Source organism: Mesoplodon densirostris, chromosome 8 (assembly GCF_025265405.1).
Source record: "Mesoplodon densirostris isolate mMesDen1 chromosome 8, mMesDen1 primary haplotype, whole genome shotgun sequence".
NCBI lineage: Eukaryota > Metazoa > Chordata > Mammalia > Artiodactyla > Ziphiidae > Mesoplodon > Mesoplodon densirostris.
The window spans coordinates 95463954-95483633 of NC_082668.1; the positions used below are offsets into that span (position 1 = coordinate 95463954).

Sequence of the window (19680 nt, forward strand, 5' to 3'; positions counted from 1 at the left end):
AGAATAAAGCGAAATTAGGACAGATCATGAGAAGGGGAACCTTAAAGTAAATGATACAGTACTAATCTAGCACTTTAAAATTTATTGAACATTCTGTATTATATAACTGCTTCTCTTTTTTTCTCTGTGTGTGTGTGGTTTTCAGGAATATAACTCCAATATTTAGAAACAAACAAAAAACTTACAATATAAACATGAATAAAAGTTAGGTAATTTTCGAATTAACATAGTATCTTTATTGTTAAGTTCTGGTCTCTGAAACAGCAGTTGTGCTTCAGCACAACAGCATTTCTGTATATTTCTATTCATGATGATTGTTCTTTTGATTAGCCTGGAACCACTTGATATCAGCCTAGGAAGGCAGATCTGGGCCTTCCTGCCTACTACATCACCATGGCAACTTCCTGCTTAGTTTTTAAATTTCTTTATTTTGTAACGTTGCATGTGTCTAAAGAGTGAAAGCACTGTTCTGCTATTTATTAGGAATTTAATCTCTTGGAGCTCTAAGTTTATCATTAGTAAAGTAGTGGTAATATATCTCCTTGAAGGGACTATTGTAAGAATGAAATGAGAAAGCATATAAAGGGCTATATAAATGCCATCGTATGTATTATTGTGACCTAGTTACATGAAGGTTGAGGTAGACAATCCATACTAGTATTAGTATGGAAAATTTGGATATTTGTTTTTCTACCTTAATGACAAATTATCATGAAGGCATCCAATTGTTAGGCCCTCTTGATATGTTGACAGAGCATGATAATTTCTGTATATTTGCTTTGCAAGACTAGAAATACTTATGTACTCTTTAAACTGGAATCTCTTCTGTGATTTTTTTTTTCCTTTTTTTACATTCTCCCATCTTGTACTTTCCTATTACCATATTATGTTTCTTAATTCTACTTGTTGCCCCATAGGGACAGATACCTTTTAAAATTTGCTAGATTGTGCTTTCTTTTTTTTCTTTTTTATACTGCATGTTATTTTTTTTCATTTTTGAATTTTATTTATTTTTTTATATAGCAGGTTCTTATTAGTCATCAATTTTATACACATCAGTGCATGCATGTCAATCCCAATCACCCAATTCATCACACCCCCACCCCCACCCCCTGCCGCATTCCCCCCCTTGGTGTCCATACGTTTGTTCTCTACATCTGTGTCTCAATTTCTGCCCTGCAAACTGGTTCATCTGTACCATTTTTCTAGGTTCCACATATATGCGTTAATATACGATATTTGTTTTTCTCTTTCTGACTTACTTTACTCTGTATGACAGTCTCTAGATCCATCCACGTCTCAACAAATGAGCCAATTTCATTCCTTTTTATGGCCGAGTAATATTCCATTGTGTATATGTACCACATCTTCTTTATCCATTCGTCTGTAGATGGGCATTTAGGTTGCTTCCATGACCTGGCTATTGTAAATAGTACTGCAGTGAACATTGGGGTGCATGTGTCTTTTTGAATTATGGTTTTCTCTGGATATATGCCCAGTAGTGGGATTGCTGGATCATATGGTAATTTTATTTTTATTTTTTTAAGGAACCTCCATACTGTTCTGCATAGTGGCTGTATCAATTTACCTTCCCACCAACAGTACAAGAGGGTTCCCTTTACTGCACACCCTCTTCAGCATTTGTTGTTTGTAGATTTTCTGACGACGCCCATTCTAACTGGTGTGAGATGATACCTCATTGTAGTTTTGATTTGCATTTCTTTAATAATTAGTGATGTTGAGCAGCTCTTCATGTGCCTCTTGGCCATCTGTATGTCTTCTTTGGAGAAATGTCTATTTAGGTCTTCTGCCCATTTTTGGACTGGGTTGTTTGTTTTTTTAATACTGAGCTGCATGAGCTGTTTATATATACTGGAGATTAATCCTTTGTCCCTTGATTCATTTGCAATTATTTTCTCCCATTCTGAGGGTTGTCTTTTCGTCTTGTTTATGGTTTCCTTTGCTGTGCAAAAGCTTTTACGTTTCATTAGGTCCCATTTGTTTATTTTTGTTTTTATTTCATTACTCTTCCATTATTCATTAGGAGGTGGATCAAAAAAGATCTTGCTGTGATTTATGTCAAAGAGTCTTCTTCCTATGTTTTCCTCTAAGAGTTTTTTAGTGTCCGGTCTTACATTTAGGTCTCTAATCCATTTTGAGTTTATTTTTGTGTATGGTGTTAGGGAGTGTTCTAATTTCATTCTTTTACATGTAGCTGTCCAGTTTTCCCAGCCCCACTTATTGAAGAGACTGTCTTTTCTCCATTGTATATCCTTGCCTCCTTTGTCATAGATTAGTCGACCATAGGTGCGTGGGTTTATCTCTGGGCTTTCTATCCTGTTCCATTGATCTATATTTCTGTTTTTGTGCCAGTACCATATTGTCTTGATGACTCTAGCTTTGTAGTATAGTCTGAAGTGAGGGAGTCTGATTCCTCCAGCTCCGTTTTTTTCCCTCAAGACTGCTTTGGCTCTTCGGGGTCTTTTCTGTCACCATACAAATTTTAACATTTTTTGTTCTAGTTCCATAAAAAATGCCATTGTTAATTTGATAGGGATTACACTGAATCTATAGATTGCTTTGGGTAGTATAGTCATTTTCACAATATTGATTCTTCCAATCCAAGAACATGGTATATCTCTCCATCTGTTGGTATCATCTTTAATTTCTTTCATCAGTGTCTTATAGTTTTCTGCATACAGGTCTTTTGTCTCCCTAGGTAGGTTTATTCCTAGGTATTTTATTCTTCTTGTTGCAATGGTAAATGGGAGTGTTTCCTTAATTTCTCTTTCAGATTTTTCATCATTAGTGTTTAGGAATGCAAGAGATTTCTGTGCATTCATTTTGTATCCTGCAACTTAACCAAATTCATTGATTAGCTCCAGTAGTTTTCTGGTAACATCTTTAGGATTCTCTATGTATAGTATCATGTCATCTGCAAGCAGTGACAGTTTTACTTCTTCTTTTCTGATTTGTATTCCTTTTATTTCTTTTTCTTCTCTGATTGCTGTGGCTAGGACTTCCAAAACTATGTTGAATAATAGTGGTGAGAGTGGACATCCTTGTCTTGTTCCTGATCTTAGAGGAAATGCTTTCAGTTTTTCACCATTGAGAATGATGTTTGCTGTGGGTTTGTTGTATATGGCCTTTATTATGTTGAGGTAGGTTCCCTCTATGCCCACTTTCTGGAGGGTTTTTATCATAAATGGGTGTTGAATTTTGTCAAAAGCTTTTTCTGCGTCTATTGAGATGATCATACGGTTTTTATTCAGTTTGTTCATATGGTGTATCACATTGATTGATTGGTGTATATTGAAGAATCCTTGCATCCCTCGAATAAATCCCACTTGATCATAGTGTATGATCCCTTTAATGTGTTGTTGGATTCTGTTTGCTAGTATTTTGTTGAGGATCTTTGCATCTATATTCATCAGTGATATTGGTCTGTAATTTTCTTTTTTTGTAGTATCTTTGTCTGGTTTTGGTATCAGGGTGATGGTGGCCTCATAAAATGAGGTTGGGAGTGTTCCTTCCTCTGCAATTTTTTGGAACAGTTTGAGAAGGATGGGTGTTAGCTCTTCTCTAAATGTTTGATACAATTTACCTGTGAAGCCATCTGGTCCTGGACTTTTGTTTTTTGGAAGATTTTTAATCACAGTTTAAATTTCATTACTTGTGATTGGTGTGTTCATATTTTCTATTTCTTCCTGGTTCAGTCTTGGAAGGTTATACCTTTCTAAGCATTTGTCCTTTTCTTCCAGGTTGTCCATTTTATTGGCATAGAGTTGCTTGTAGTAGTCTCTTAGGATGCTTTGTATTTCTGCGGTGTCTGTTGTAACTTGTCCTTTTTCATTTCTAATTTTATTAATTTGAGTCCTCTCCCTCTTTTTCTTGATGAGTCTGGATAATGGTTTATCAATTTTGTTTATCTTCTCAAAGAACCAGCTTTTAGTTTTATTGATCTTTGCTATTGTTTTCTTTGTTTCTATTTCATTTATTTCTGCTCTGATCTTTATGATTTCTTTCCTTCTGCTAACTTCAGGTTTTGTTTGTTCTTCTTTATCTCGTTCCTTTAGGTGTAAGGTTAGATTGTTTATTTGAGATTTTTCTTGTTTCTTGAGGTAGGCTTGTATAGCTATAAATTTCCCTCTTAGAACTGCTTTTTTTTTTTTTTTTTTTTTTTTTCTGTACGCGGGCCTCTCACTGCTGTGGCCTCTCCCGTTGCGGAGCACAGGCTCCGGACACACAGGCCCCGCGGCCATGGCTCGCGGGCCCAGCCGCTCCGCGGCATGTGGGATCCTCCGGGATCGGGGCACGAACCCGTGTCCCCTGCATCGGCAGGCGGACTCTCAACCACTGCGCCACCAGGGAGGCCCTAGAACTGCTTTTGCTGCATCCCATAGGTTTGGATCATCATGTTTTCATTGTCATTTGTTTCTAGGTATTTTTTGATTTCCTCTTTGATTTCTTCAGTGATCTCTTGGTTATTTAGTAATGTATAGTTTAGCCTCCGTTTGTTTGTGTTTTTTATGTTTTTTTCCCTGAAATTGATGTCTAATCTCATAGCGTTGTGGTCAGAAAAGATGCTGATATGATTTCAATTTTCTTAAATTTACTGAGGCTTGATTTGTGACACAAGATGTGATCTTTCCTGGAGAATGTTCTGTGCGCACTTGAGAAGAAAGTGTAATCTGCTCTTTTGATATGGAATGTCCTATAAATATCAATTAAATCTATCTGGTCTATTGTGTCATTTAAAGCTTCCGTTTCCTTATTTATTTTCATTTTGGATGATCTGTCCATTTGTGTAAGTGAGGTGTTAAAGTCCCCCACTGTTATTGTGTTACTGTCGATTTCCTCTTTTAGAGCTGTTAGCAGTCGCCTTATGTATTGAGGTGCTCCTGTGTTGGGTGCATATATATTTAGAATTGTTATATCTTCTTCTTGGATTGATCGCTTGATCATTATGTAGTTTCCTTCCTTGTCTCCTGTAACATTCCTTATTTTAAAGTCTATTTTATCTGATATGAGTATTGCTGCTCCAGCTTTCTTTTGATTTCCATTTGCATGGAATATCTTTTTCCATCCCCTTGCTTTCAGTCTGTATGTGTGTCTAGGTCTGAAGTGGGTCTCTTGTAGACAGCATATAGATGGGTCTTATATTTGTATCCTTTCAGCAAGCCTGTTCTTTTCATTGGAGCATTTAATCCATTTACGTTTAAGGTAATTATCGATATGTATGTCCCTGTCACCATATTCTTAATTGTTTTGGGTTTGTTTTTTGTAGGTCCTTTTCTTCTCTTGTGTTTCCCACTTAGAGAAGTTCCTTTAGCATTTGTTGTAGAGCTGGTTTGGTGCTGCTGAATTCTCTTAGCTTTTGCTTGTCTGTAAAGCTTTTGATTTCTCCATCGAATCTGAATGAGATCCTTGCTGGTGAAGTAATTTTCGTTGTAGGTTCTTCCCTTTCATCACTTTAAGTATATCATGCGACACTCCCTTATGGCTTGTAAAGTTTCTGCTGAGAAATCAGCTGTTAACCTTATGGGAGTTCCCTTGTATGTTATTTGTCGTTTTTCCCTTGCGCTTTCAATAATTTTTCTTTGTCTTTAATTTTTGCCAATTTGATTACTATGTTTCTCGGTGTGTTTCTCCTTGGTTTTATCCTGTATGGGACTCTCTACGCTTCCTGGACTTGGGTGGCTATTTCCTTTCCCATGTTAAGGATGTTTTTGACTATAATCTCTTCAAGTATTTTCTCTGGTCCTTTCTCTCTCTCTTCTCCTTCTGGGACCCCTATAATGCAAATGTTGTTGTGTTTAATGTTGTCCCAGAGGTCTCTTAGGCTGTCTTCATTTCTTTTCATTCTTTTTTCTTTAGTCTGTTCCACAGCAGTGATTTCCACCATTCTGTCTTCCAGGTCACTTATCTGTTCTTCTGCCTCAGTTATTCTGCTATTGATTCCTTCTAGTGTAGTTTTCATTTCAGTTATTGTATTGTTCATGTCTGTTTGTTTGTTGTTTAATTCTTCTTGGTCTGTGTTAAACATTTCTTGCATCTTCTCAATCTTTGTCTCCATTCTTTTTCCGAGGTCCTGGTTCATCTTCACTGTCATTATTCTGAAGTCGTTTTGTGGAAGGTTGCCTATCTCCACTTCATTTAGTTGTTTTTCTGGGGTTTTATCTTGTTCCTTCATCTGGTACATAGCCCTCTGCCTTTTCATCTTGTCCATCTTTCTGTGAATGTTAGATTGTGCTTTAGCTGGGTACGACAATAAAATTCTTAAACGAGATGTGAGGAAAGCATTTCTTATACCATAATTGTTCACGTCAATCAGAAGAGTATCCTTGAAATAGTCTTTTACGCTTCTTTGTGGGAGAGACATGGTTTGAAGAACATTTTAGGAAATACTAAGTCAAGTGTGTGTATTAATTAACATCTTTTAGAACAAGTATATTTGGGGTAGAATGAAAGGGTTAAAATGTGGATTTTAGAGATTATTGGCTAGGAATTCGATATATCTGAAGGAGGGGGGAAAGGGGCCTTTTTCTGTTTAATAAAAAACTTATAACATGGTAACGCTACTGGTAGCTTAGTGACTGATCTTGGAGAGAAGCTTTCCAAATTAAAGGAGTAAAAATGTACCTGTTCTTCTTCTTTTTTTTTTAATTTGGACGTATCTTTAAAAATGAACCTTTTATCTTAAAGTTCTTAAACTGCAAGAAAAAAAAGTTTATTTATTTATATTATCAACCTAAGTTGACACTTAGTTCTTCTCTTGACAATCTAGTCTGTCAAGCCTCTTATTATTATAAACTGAAAACAAACAGGCCCAATAATCCAGAAGTCATTTGTTAATAGTAAAATCTGAAACATTTAAAATAATAGAATCTATTTCTGTGTAGTTGAGGATTTTTTATTTTTTTGCTTTGTCAAGTGACAGCTTAACAGATATTTTCCTCTCTTCCTTCCTCTGCCCTACCTCTCTGTTCAGCATCCCTGAGACTTCTCCCCCTTCATTATGAAAATACCATTGCGATAAACCACTACTTACTGAATGTTATTGGGAAGTAAAATATTCTGCCTTAGGACACCATCTGTAACAATACTTAAGTCTTGGTTCCTTAGAAGGTACTTACTTATAAGGCCTAAGGATCTTCATTATGTATTGTATTGCAGGTAGATAGAATTGGTATACATATTCTGAATTGACATGTCATTTATTATAAAGCTGTATTTTTTTTATTAGTTTCTGCTTTATAACAAAGTGAATCAGTCATACATATACATCTGTTCCCACATCCCTTCCCTCATGCATCTCCCTCCCTCCCACCCTCCCCATCCCACCCCTCCAGGCAGTCACAAAGCACCGAGCTGATCTCCCTGTGCTCTGCGGCTGCTTCTCACTATCTATCTACCTTACGTTTGGTAGTGTATATATGTCCATGCCTCTCTTTTGCTTTGTCACAGCTTACCCTTCCCCCTCCCCATATCCTCAAGTCCATTCTCAAGTAGGTCTGTGTCTTTATTCCCGTTTTACGCCTATGTTCTTCATGACATTTTTTTTTTAATTCCATATATATGTGTTAGCATACGGTATTTGTCTTTCTCTTTCTGACTTACTTCACTCTGTATGACAGACTCTAGGTCTATCCACCTCATTATAAATAGCTCAGTTTCATTTCTTTTTATGGCTGAGTAATACTCCATTGTATATATGTGCCACATCTTCTTTATCCATTCATTCGATGATGGACACTTAGGTTGTTTCCAGCTCCGGGCTATTGTGAATAGAGCTGCAATGAACATTTTGGTACATGTCTCTTTTTGAATTATGGTTTTCTCAGGGTATATGCCTAGTAGTGGGATTGCTGGGTCATATGGTAGTTCTATTTTTAGTTTTTTAAGGAACCTCCATACCGTTCTCCATAGTGGCTGTACCAATTCACATTCCCACCAGCAGTGCAAGAGTGTTCCCTTTTCTCCACACCCTCTCCAGCATTTATTGTTTCTAGATTTCTTGATGATGGCCATTCTGACTGGTGTGAGATGATATCTCATGGTAGTTTTGATTTGCATTTCTCTAATGATTAATGATGTTGAGCATTCTTTCATGTGTTTGTTGGCAGTCTGTATATCTTCTTTGGAGAAATGCCTATTTAAGTCTTCTGCCCATTTTTGGATTGGGTTGTTTGTTTTTTTGCTATTGAGCTGCATGAGCTGCTTATAAATTTTGGAGATTAATCCTTTGTCAGTTGCTTCATTTGCAAATATTTTCTCCCATTCTGAGGGTTGTCTTTTGGTCTTGTTTATGGTTTCCTTTGCTGTGTAAAAGCTTTGAAGTTTCATTAGGTCCCATTTGTTTATCTTTGTTTTTATTTCCATTTCTCTAGGAGGTGGGTCCAAAAGGATCTTGATGTGATTTATGTCATAGAGTGTTCTGCCTATGTTTTCCTCTAAGAGTTTGATAGTTTCTGGCCTTACATTTAGGTCTTTAATCCATTTTGAGCTTATTTTTGTGTATGGTGTTAGGGAATGATCTAATCTCATACTTTTACATGTCCCTGTCCAGTTTTCCCAGCACCACTTATTGAAGAGGCTGTCCTTTCTCCACTGTACATTCCTGCCTCCTTTATCAAAGATAAGTTGACCATATGTGCGTGGGTTTATCTCTGGGCTTTCTATCCTGTTCCATTGATCTATCTTTCTGTTTTTGTGCCAGTACCACACTGTCTTGATTACTGTAGCTTTGTAGTATAGTCTGAAGTCGGGGAGCCTGATTCCTCCAGCTCCGTTTTTCGTTCTCAAGATTGCTTTCGCTATTCGGGGTCTTTTGTTTCTCCAAACAAATTTTGAAATTTTTTGTTTTAGTTCTGTGAAAAATGCCAATGGTAGTTTGATAGGGATTGCATTGAATCTGTAGATTGCTTTGGGTAGTAGAGTCATTTTGACAATATTGATTCTTCCAATCAAGGAGCATGGTATATCTCTCCATCTATTTGTATCATCTTTAATTTCTTTCATCAGTGTCTTATAATTTTCTGCATACAGGTCTTTTGTCTCCTTGGGTAGGTTTATTCCTAGATATTTTATTCTTTTTGTTGCAATGGTAAATGGGAGTGTTTTCTTGATTTCATTTTCAGATTTTTCATCATTAGTGTACAGGAATGCCAGAGATTTCTGTGCATTAATTTTGTATCCTTCTACTTTACCAAATTCATTGATTAGCTCTAGTAATTTTCTGGTAGCATCTTTAGGATTCTCTATGTATAGTATCATGTCATCTGCAAACAGTGACAGCTTTACTTCTTCTTTTCCAATTTGGATTCCTTTTATTTCCTTTTCTTCTCTGATTGCTGTGGCTAAAACTTCCAAAACTAGGTTAAATAAGAGTGGTGAGAGTGGGCAGCCTTGTCTTGTTCCTGATCTTAGTGGAAATGGTTTCAGTTTTTCACCATTGAGGACAATGTTGGCTGTGGGTTTGTCATATATGGCCTTTATTATGTTGAGGAAAGTTCCCTCTATGCTTACTTTTTGCAGGGTTTTTTATCATAAATGGGTGTTGAATTTTCTCGAAAGCTTTCTCTGCATCTATTGAGATGATCATATGGTTTTTCTCCTTCAATTTGTTAATATGGTGTATCACATTGATTGATTTGCGTATATTGAAGAATCCTTGCATTCCTGGAATAAACCCCACTTGACCATGGTGTATGATCCTTTTAATGTGCTGTTGGATTCTGTTTGCTAGTATTTTGTTGAGGATTTTTGCATCTATGTTCATCAGTGATATTGGCCTGTAGTTTTCTTTCTTTGTGACATCCTTGTCTGGTTTTGGTATCAAGGTGATGGTGGCCTCGTAGAATGAGTTTGGGAGTGTTCCTTCCTCTGAAATTGTTTGGAAGAGTTTGAGAAGGATGGGTGTTAGCTCTTCTCTAAATGTTTGATAGAATTCGCCTGTGAAGCCATCTGGTCCTGGGCTTTTGTTTGTTGGAAGATTTTTTTTTTTTTTTTTTTCTGTACGCGGGCCTCTCACTGCTGTGGCCTCTCCCGTTGCGGAGCACAGGCTCCGGACACACAGGCTCCGCGGCCATGGCTCGCGGTCCCAGCCGCTCCGCGGCATGTGGGATCCTCTGGGATCGGGGCACGAACCCGTGTCCCCTGCATCGGCAGGCGGACTCTCAACCACTGCGCCACCAGGGAGGCCCTGTTGGAAGATTTTTAATCACAGTTTCAATTTCAGTGCTTGTGATTGGTCTATTCATATTTTCTATTTCTTCCTGATTCAGTCTTGGCAGGTTGTGCATTTCTAAGAATTTGTCCATTTCTTCCAGGTTGTCCATTTTATTGGCATAGAGTTGCTTGTAGTAATCTCTCATGATCTTTTGTATTTCTGCAGTGTCAGTTGTTACTTCTCCTTTTTCATTTCTAATTCTATTGATTTGAGTCTTCTCCCTTTTTTTCTTGATGAGTCTGGCTAATGGTTTGTCAATTTTGTTTATCTTTTCAAAGAACCAGCTTTTACTTTTATTGATCTTTGCTATCGTTTCCTTCATTTCTTTTTCATTTATTTCTGATCTGATCTTTATGATTTCTTTCCTTCTGCTAACTTTGGGGGTTTTTTTTCTTCTTTCTCTATTTCCTTTAGGTGCAGCGTCAGGTTGTTTACTCGAGATGTTTCCTGTTTCTTAAGGTGGGATTGTATTGCTATAAACTTCCCCCTTAGAACTGCTTTTGCTGCATCCCATAGGTTTTGGGTCTCCATGCGCACCAGGAAACAAAAGGGAAGAAAAAATCTCTTGCCTCTTCGGCAGCTCCAGACTTTTTCCCCGGACTCCCTCCGGGCTAGCCGTGGTGTACTAACCCCTTCAGGCTCTCTTCCTGCCGCCAGCCCCAGTCCTCTCCCTGCGCTCCGACTGAAAGCCGATAACAGCTCCCAGCCCCGCCCGCACCGGTGGCCGAGCAGAGAAGCCTCTTGGGCTGGTGTGTGCCTGAGGGCACCGATCCTCTGTGCCGGAATCTCTCCGCCTTGCCCTCCGCACCCCTGTTGCTGTGCTCTCCTCGGCTACTCCGAAGCTTTCCCCCTCCGCCACCTGCAGTCTCCGCCCGCGAAGGGGCTTCTAGTGTGTGGAAACCTTTCCTCCTTCACGGCTCCCTCCCACGGGTGCAGGTCCCGTCCCTATCCTTTTGTCTCTGTATATTCTTTTTTCTTTTGCCCTACCCAGGTATGTGGGGAGTTTCTTGCCTTTTGGGGGGTCTGAGGTCTTCTGTCAGCGTTCAGTAGGTGTTCTGTAGGAGTTGTTCCACGTGTAGATGAATTTCTGATGTATCTGTGGGGAGGAAGGTGATCTCCGCGTCTTACTCTTCCACCATCTTCCTCCCGGGGCTATAGCTGTATTTTTAAGGATTTTCTGATAAAAGCCTAACGCTTAGCTTCTGTGATCATCCTATAAAACCAAAGTGTAGAATGTGCAAAGTCTAAGTTAATTGAATGATTTTGCTAAATAGGAGTTTTAAATATAGTTTTTATAGCACATACTTGATTAACACTTAACTGTAGTTTGATTTTACTTTAGTTTGATTTGAGCTGACTAACAGTGGCTAAGGAGATTATTCTGTGTTGAGTATAAATGTTGAATGTATGAGACGTAATTTTTAAACCAGTTTTTTAAAAAGCTATTCTGAAATTAATTTAAAATAGTTATAGATCTCATTGAAATCAGAGATCCCAAGGAAAAGAATTCAGCTGTAGGATGCATTTATTAAGTTCATTTATTTCATTTCTGTCTTTTAAAAGGTACTTTGTATACTGGAATAGGAATTCTAACCCTAAATTTTCTGAGGAAGTTTTGTGGGAAGGACTTCCTAGCCAGTGAGTCTAACATAAGTACAGTACTCCAAAAAGTATATAGCACAAAAAGTTTTTAGAAATTAAAGAATAATATAATGACTTTGGCAGCCACACTTTCTCTTGTCCAGATGATTTTGGAAGACATTAGTGTTTAAGTGTCTTAAATGATAGAATTGATCTATTAAAAGGTATTAGTTCTGTCACTTTCTGAAATGGCCCCAGATTAAGGTTTTCCAAAAAATGTTATTTCTACTTTGTTTGAGATATTGATCACTCAAGCTTTGTTATAATTTTAGAAGCCTCCTTATCTACTGCAAACTGAATTGTGTAATATAGCTCCTGGATTTGTTGGAAGGTGGCAATGTTCTATTAATATTTAGTTATATTTTCTATTTACTGATATTAATGATTCTCATATGAGTGATGTATATTTTACTAATTTCTGTAAACTCATTTCATTCATGTATCCTTTAAATTTATTTAAATTTGGTTATTCATAGTGATAGTGCCCTTGCAGTTAACATGGTTTTCCAATTTTTCTTAACCTTTTAAATCTGGTAGTTAAAATGTAAACATTCAAGGGATCTTTTTTTATGAGTGAATTAACACTAGAAGAAAAACACAGCTGGCAGATTGACAGTAGCATTGTTAAACAGTTCATTTATTCTGTTCTGAGGCACCTAACATTTGGCCTAAAAGGCCATTAAAATTTTGGATTAGATTCTGTTTGTATTGTGTAGTAAAAAAAGTATTGATTAGATTCTGTTTGTATTGTGTAGTAAAAAAAGTATTTCCTCTGTATTTGCTCTTTCTGTTAAATTATTTGTGGGAACCTTTGTAAATTGCATTCAGAGATTTGACTGTGATTACCTTGGCTCCCTTTTAAATGCTTCACCTAATTACATTTTGAAAGCTCAGATATATATCATGTATATGATTTATTAATCTAACATTCTTGATATCTTTTGCAAATACATATACAACATGCACACATATGGGATCTAGAGTGTAAAACCTTCAGAGATACTCTCTTAAGGCCATGTCATTCTATTTGTTTTTAAAGTTGTTACTAATAATGTGAACTTGGTGAAGGTGCTGTGTTTTACCCAGTCTGATCATTTTTGGTATTTGAACATTTTTCTTGTTTTCTGGTTTTAAGTTCTCATATGTATTTGTTAACTTTGAGGAAGCTTAGAAGACTTATAATGGATCACCAAGTTCCATGTAGTCTGTTTTGGGGCTGTCTATAACTGCAGTATACTTTGTTAAAAAAGAAAAAAAAAATCCCTTCTGAGGAAGTGGAATTTTGTTAATTCAGGCCATTTGGAGAAGTATTTACATTATCTTAAAATTAAAAAAAATTTTGGGGGTAATAGTCTAGACTTAACAAAAAAGTTATAAAAATAGTACAAGTAGTTCTTAGATATCCTTTATCCAGCAAATCTGTTTTCCATCCACTGGAGTAAGAGGGTGGGTAGAGAATGAGATTATGGCTTAAGCAAATCATTCAGACAATCTTGTCTTTAAGTTTCTAGATGTTAAATCTGATTTCACTTAAAGCCTTGTGGGGGATTTTGTCTGTTTGTTTTTTAGGGTGACTCAGACTTATGATGCAGGTGCATGTATCTATTTCTACTTTGCCTTTAACTACAGGGGAATCAGTGACCCACTGACTGTGTTTGAACAAACTGAGGTAATTTTGCATACATGAATATAGCTCTTATATTCTTTTATTAATTTAAGTAAACTTTACTATCAATTTATGAATTTTAGTTTGACTGTCTTTAATAACTTGTGGTTTACCTGGTTGATAGCCCATAGAAATGAGAAACATAATTTTTACACTGGATTGAATACTGAATTAGAAGTCTAAAATTCATATTCCTTATACATATTACAATTAATATTCCAAAATTAATATTCTGTTGCCTGTGATTCTTTGGATATTACTTATAGTACATAATACCTGATTAAATTAAATAACAGAAGACTATAGGGACCCTTGATATCACTTCAGCAGCCCAGCCAGCTCCATATGGTGACTGCTTTTGAGGTCAGCGGCTCTAAAGCTCTTGGCCTATGTTGCTGTAATTTCCTAATTCTAGGTTTATAATTTTTTTGTTTGCTTAAGTTATATGTAGGCCTTTGAGGTTCATTTGCCAGAAGTTTCTATTACATTTCTTAAATGACCTTAAGCGTCTAATTTTTATAACGCCTTCTGTTTGATAGTCAATATTTCTGATGACAAGTATGCCTAGAGTTGAAGAAACAGACTAGACTGTGGAGGAAGCAGGAGGAGACTGGGGTTTGTTAAAAATAAAACCTCAGGTGTCCTAGTGTTAACTCTGTTGCCTGCCTGCCAAAGGTAGTACCACAAGATGATTTTCAGTGGCACACTTTTAGACCCAAACCACAGAGTATGGTTGGCTCCCTCTTATGCCTCCTTTTTTTTTCTTTTCTTTTTTTTTTTAAAAAAAACAGCTTTTCTGAAGTATAATTGAGATATAGTAAACTGCACTTAATATGTACAGTTTCATGGGTTTTGACATATGTATGCACCTGTGAAATTGTAACCCCAATCAAAATAATGAACATATCCATCATCCTCAAAAGTTTGAGTCCTTTCCTGTCACCTTAGCCTTTTAGTGTTTTGGTATTGCCCTCTGGCTACCCAAAGGCCCCTTCCCCGTAGTACTACAAAAATGAAGGTGTTCCTTCTTTCCCAAGCCAAACTGCCATTCTCTAAGTGCTGCTGGTTTCAAGTAGTTATTGCTTTACTTAAAATAATTTTTTAGAAGACATAATCTCTTAGAGTAGGGCTAGCATATGTATGATTCATTTGAAAACCCCTAAATCCTCAGTGAAGAGGGTTCTTATAAATTACTTTGCAATGAGATGTGGTCCATCTGTCCCTCCTGAAGAGAGGGCCTCTTCTACTGTGGCCTAACTCTGATGGTTTATACACACCCAAGTAGTTCTAGGAGGTTCAAGGCACTGTAGGGATTTTACCTCATATCTGTTATATACTCATGAATTGAATATAATTCCAGTTTCTGTAACCCTTCTTTCACCCCATACTTCAGTCATTCTATATATTGCTTTAAGTGTTTATCTTTCTAACCTTATTGCTCTATAAGGAGCCTATTTGGAGCCTAACATGTTAAGAGGATAAAACAAGGTTTTTTTTTCACACTTAGATATCCATAAGCCTGAGAAGTAATTTGTCCCAAGGCATTGACCATAAGGGTTCTCCATAAGGGTTTTTGTCATTAATCCCTGATAGCTTTGTAAGTAATCTTGAGTCTTATGCCCCCTGTATGATATTAGGTGAGTAATTTAACCATCTAAGCCTCATTTTCTTTATCTGTGAAATAGGAGTAATTGAAATTATTCCATAAGGCTTTAGTGAAAATAACTGAGTTATTCCAGGTAAATTGCTTAGTACTTTTCTGGACATACCATATACAGTCAATTAATGTTTGTTGGTATAATGAGATGTTTACTGCAGAGTAGGACCGGACTCCTCACAAAACTTTTTTTTTATTGTTATTAATCATTTAGTGCTGATGAATTGATCCTTTTGCCTTCTTTTTCTTTTCTAGAATCTTGATGTAACAATTGTAGACACTGTGACTATTCACTAGAAAAAAACTTATAAAGCTAGGCTGCATATTTTAATTGCTTTTTAAATACAGTTAACCTAAGAGAAAGGAAAATTAGGCTTCTCGTTTATTATTTAACCCAGAAAGTACGTATCTCCTTTGGGCGTTGGGTCTTACTCTTTCACCTCAAAGTGATCTGTTTGTTGTTTTGTTTCCAAATTTGTTGTTTTGTTTCTAGGCAGCTGCTAGAGAAGAAATCCTCGCTAACGGAGGGAGCCTGTCGCATCACCATGGAGGTAATCTTTTTTGGGGGTAGAATTTCTAATATTCCTACTGTTTAAAATATTTGGTTTGATACAGTGCTGGGGGGCTCATAATATGAGTAATTTGAGAGCACTAGGGCTCTCTTTGAAGTTGTTATGTCTGTCACTGAGGTTGCCTGTGCTGTGGTAGTAACTGACAGAAGCTTGATTTGACAAGCCTGCCTAGATAACAGAACCTAGACAGCCTTCTGAGTTCTCAGGAACTTCATGTCACCCAAGATAGCCCAGCAAGCCTGGGAGGTATTTGACCATTAGAGCAAACATTTTTAAAGGGGGAAAAAGAACCTACCTAAATGTCTTTTGTTTTTTTTTATAAATTTATTTATTTTATTTATTTTTATTTTTGGCTGTGCTGGGTCTTCGTTGCTGTGCGCAGGCTCTCTCCGGTTGCAGCGAGCGGGGGCCGCTCTTCATTATGGTGCGCAGGCCTCCCATTGCAGTGGCCTCTTCTATTGGGGAGCACTGGCCCCAGGGGTGTGGGCTTCAGTAGTTGTGGCACGCGGGCTCAGTAGTTGTGGCTCGCGGGCTCCAGAGCACAGGCTCAGCAGTTGTGGTGCACAGGCTCGGCTGCTCCGCGGCATGTGGGATCCGCCCAGGCCAGGGCCGGAACCCATGTCCCCTGCACTGGCAGGCAGACTCCCAACCACTGCACCACCAGGGAAGCCCTACCTAAATGTTTTTCATCCACTATTGGAATGTAGCTAAAGTCAGTTGTACCATATATTGAATAGCTGTTTGTTCTGCCCACCCAAAATTCAGCAAATTAATCAAGGCGGGATATGAAAAAATCTTTTTTCAAGATTTTAATTCTGTTTTAGTATTTCTTTTTGATCATTGTAGTATTTTTATTGGAGTTGATCACATCAGTAATAAAAATTATGATATATCTACCTATGTTATATCTACCTAGACATATCTACCAGTGTTTTTAATATATCCCTCAATATAAATTGGTGCCTAGAAAATAGATGTATAGATTTTTTTTTTTTTTTTTTCTTTTTGCGGTATGCGGGCCTCTCACTGCTGTGGCCTCTCCCGTTGCGGAGCACAGGCTCCGGACGCGCAGGCCCAGCGGCCATGGCTCACGGGCCCAGCCGCTCCGCGGCATATGGGATCCTCCCAGACCGGGGCACGAACCCGTATCCCCTGCATCGGCAGGCGGACTCCCAACCACTGCGCCACCAGGGAGGCCCATAGATTTTTTTAATTAAAAAAAATTTTTTAGGGAAATGCATGAAGATAAATGACCACTGAATTTAAAAATTTCAGCTTATACTTCTACTCTGGATTCTCCATATCCCTGTTTCCCTGTTTGATTTTCCATCATAGCATTTAGCATTATATAACATGCTATATATATTTATACTTCTTGAGATTAGCTATCTCCTCCTACTGGTTAAGTAGGATCCATAAGGACAGGGACTTCTGTTTCATTTCTGTGTACCAGCACCTAGAATAGTGCTTGGCCCCAGTCAGCCCTCCATACATGTTTGTAGGATGATTGAAAGAACTTTGGTAGAAAACAGAGTGGGCTGTGGAGGATCTGTGTTCATATGACATTATTGCACCCAGGCCTGAAGAAGATTGCTAATGTGGATGAATGAAATAGAAAGACAATTCCCAACATCATTGTATCAATTTAATCTTTTGCATTCCCTCTACTTTTTCTTAACCTCCACAAATAAATTTCTAACTTAGCTGACTGATAAGCATTAAAGTGAATGAATTTGTTCTTTTCCTCCTTCTCCTGTTTATTACCTTTTGATGGAGATTCTAATGAATGTTAGAACGACAAAAATGAAGAAGGGAAGAAATTGGATATTAGAAACGTCTCAAGTGAAATTAAAAACTTTTGATTAATCTAAAAGTCTAAACCTAATTTTGGAACTATAAACATGAGGTATTTCATAAAAGTGCTTAGAATTTTAGCACCTTCCTTTAAAATGTTCAGAAAGCTATGTACTTTATTTTAAATCTTTTTTGTATATTTTGTTTTAGGGTGCCACTGTATTACTATGTAATTTACAAGTGTACTTGTAAAATTACATAATATCATTAAGTAATATGTTCTTCATTCTAAATTGATTGCATGGAGGGAGGAAACAGAATAATTTAGCTATAATTACTTATTTGAAGAAAAAAAGAATTTTCCTTTCCATAGCCAACAATTTTGCCTTTTGGTACATGTCAGCAGCCAACAAGTGCACTTTTTCCTTTAAGGTCAGGAACTATAGGAGCTATGTTTGTGATAGTAAATATGAGAGAGATGTGATTCTGCAAGAGGGTGAGAATAGCCAAATCTTGTACTATATAGAAAGAAATAGAGGCTTAATTGTTATTTAGATAACTGGGTTATATGAACTAATTTCCTTAATTGTGAGAGGATATTCTTCATTTACTTAAGCTTTACAGTGCGATAAATTCTACAGAAGTTATGGAAGTGACCAAATGACCTGCAACATTGTGGAGGAAAGCCAAACCAACACTTTTTTTTCTTGCCAATGACACTTTACTCCTTTAGGATCTATGAGGATATTCAGGTCCCACCAATAGTGTCTGTATGTGAGATGCTGAAAGTCTAGTATGGCAGAAGTGTTGACAATACTTATTCAGGTACACCTCAGACACTGAGAGCTTCTTAGCAGGCTCTAACAGAACCTACATAAACATACTTGAAATAATGTATGTGTGAGGCTGTCATTACAGGAAAAAAAAAATACACACAAATTTAAAATAATAAAGAGTTAAGTAATTCTAGTACAAATTTATTTGAGACTTAGACTTTATTTGTGAAAGCTATGGTTAATCATCTATTTTATTATTCAGTAAACGCAAATAGAAATTAATTTAAAGAATAGTTGAAAAGATACAAGCCTTCATTAACTAAAAGATCATGATTATTCAATTCTTGATTCCAAAGCAAAAAATATAAATAGCTCCTGGGATATTTTTGATACCAAGTATGCCAAATGCTTTTTAATAATGTTGTATAATATGTTTTCCACATTATAAATATTACTGGTCCACTAGGCAAGAGAATTTCAAAGAATGGTAGTCCTTCCCTTGAAAGATCTTACAGTCCAGTAAAGTAAAATATTATAGCATTTCAAAAGGCTGCTGATCAAAACTGGTAGGATTATGATATCATCATATTTTAACCAAGATAAGAGTCTCCCATTTTCTTTGAAAAGCACTCAAAAGGTGACTTTAATAAACATGTAAATGCTATAGATGTTAAAACATCAAAGAGAAGGAAGATAAAATAGGGAAAGGAATTAACATTTATAAAGCTGTAAGTATTTGCTAGGTGCTCTGCATGACAGTCTCCTTTAATCCCGATCAAAATGCTGTGGAGTAGATATTGTTCCTGTCTTTCAGATGAAGATGTATTAAGCCTCTGAGTGTACAGTAACTTACTCCAAAGTATCAGCAGTAATTGTTAGTGCCAGAATTTGAGTTTGAACTCAGGTCATCCTGCTTCAGGGTCCTTGTCCTCTGACTTAAGAACATAAAATAGTGAAAATAGGCCAAAAGCTAAAAAGATTGAATGTGAAATCCTTTGAATAGAGGCACATGCATTTAAAAGTATATGAGAAGAAATACTAAACATTAGTCTTTCTCTTTTAAAATGTAAAACCTCTGTTTCTTTAATTTTGACACTAAGTTAGTTGCTTGTCCTGCTTTAGATGTTAAAACAGAAATGAATGAACATTTTAATTTCCTCATCATAGCTATTTCATTGTTTTCTCAGTTCTTGCACGTAAGTCAGTTTGACTTTCTGGTCGTTTTTATACTTCCTGATTATAGGTTTCTAACATGTCAGCAGTATCAGGTAATAAAACAAATGCCGATCAGATCATGTTACAATAAAACTCCTTGTATAATTTATGTGCATTTTCAGGTTCTA

The 19680-nt window shown here is 36.8% G+C and overlaps 1 protein-coding gene across 1 annotated transcript in view; it reads left to right on the top strand.

Annotated features, from left to right (window-relative positions):
* AGPS (alkylglycerone phosphate synthase) overlaps positions 1-19680 on the top strand; it is a 141871-nt gene that overhangs the window by 106368 nt on the left and 15823 nt on the right. The window contains exons 18-19 of the mRNA XM_060106344.1: positions 13442-13541; positions 15689-15746. Of these exons, the coding sequence (XP_059962327.1) occupies positions 13442-13541; positions 15689-15746 (158 nt within the window). The remainder of the gene's footprint in view (positions 1-13441; positions 13542-15688; positions 15747-19680) is intronic.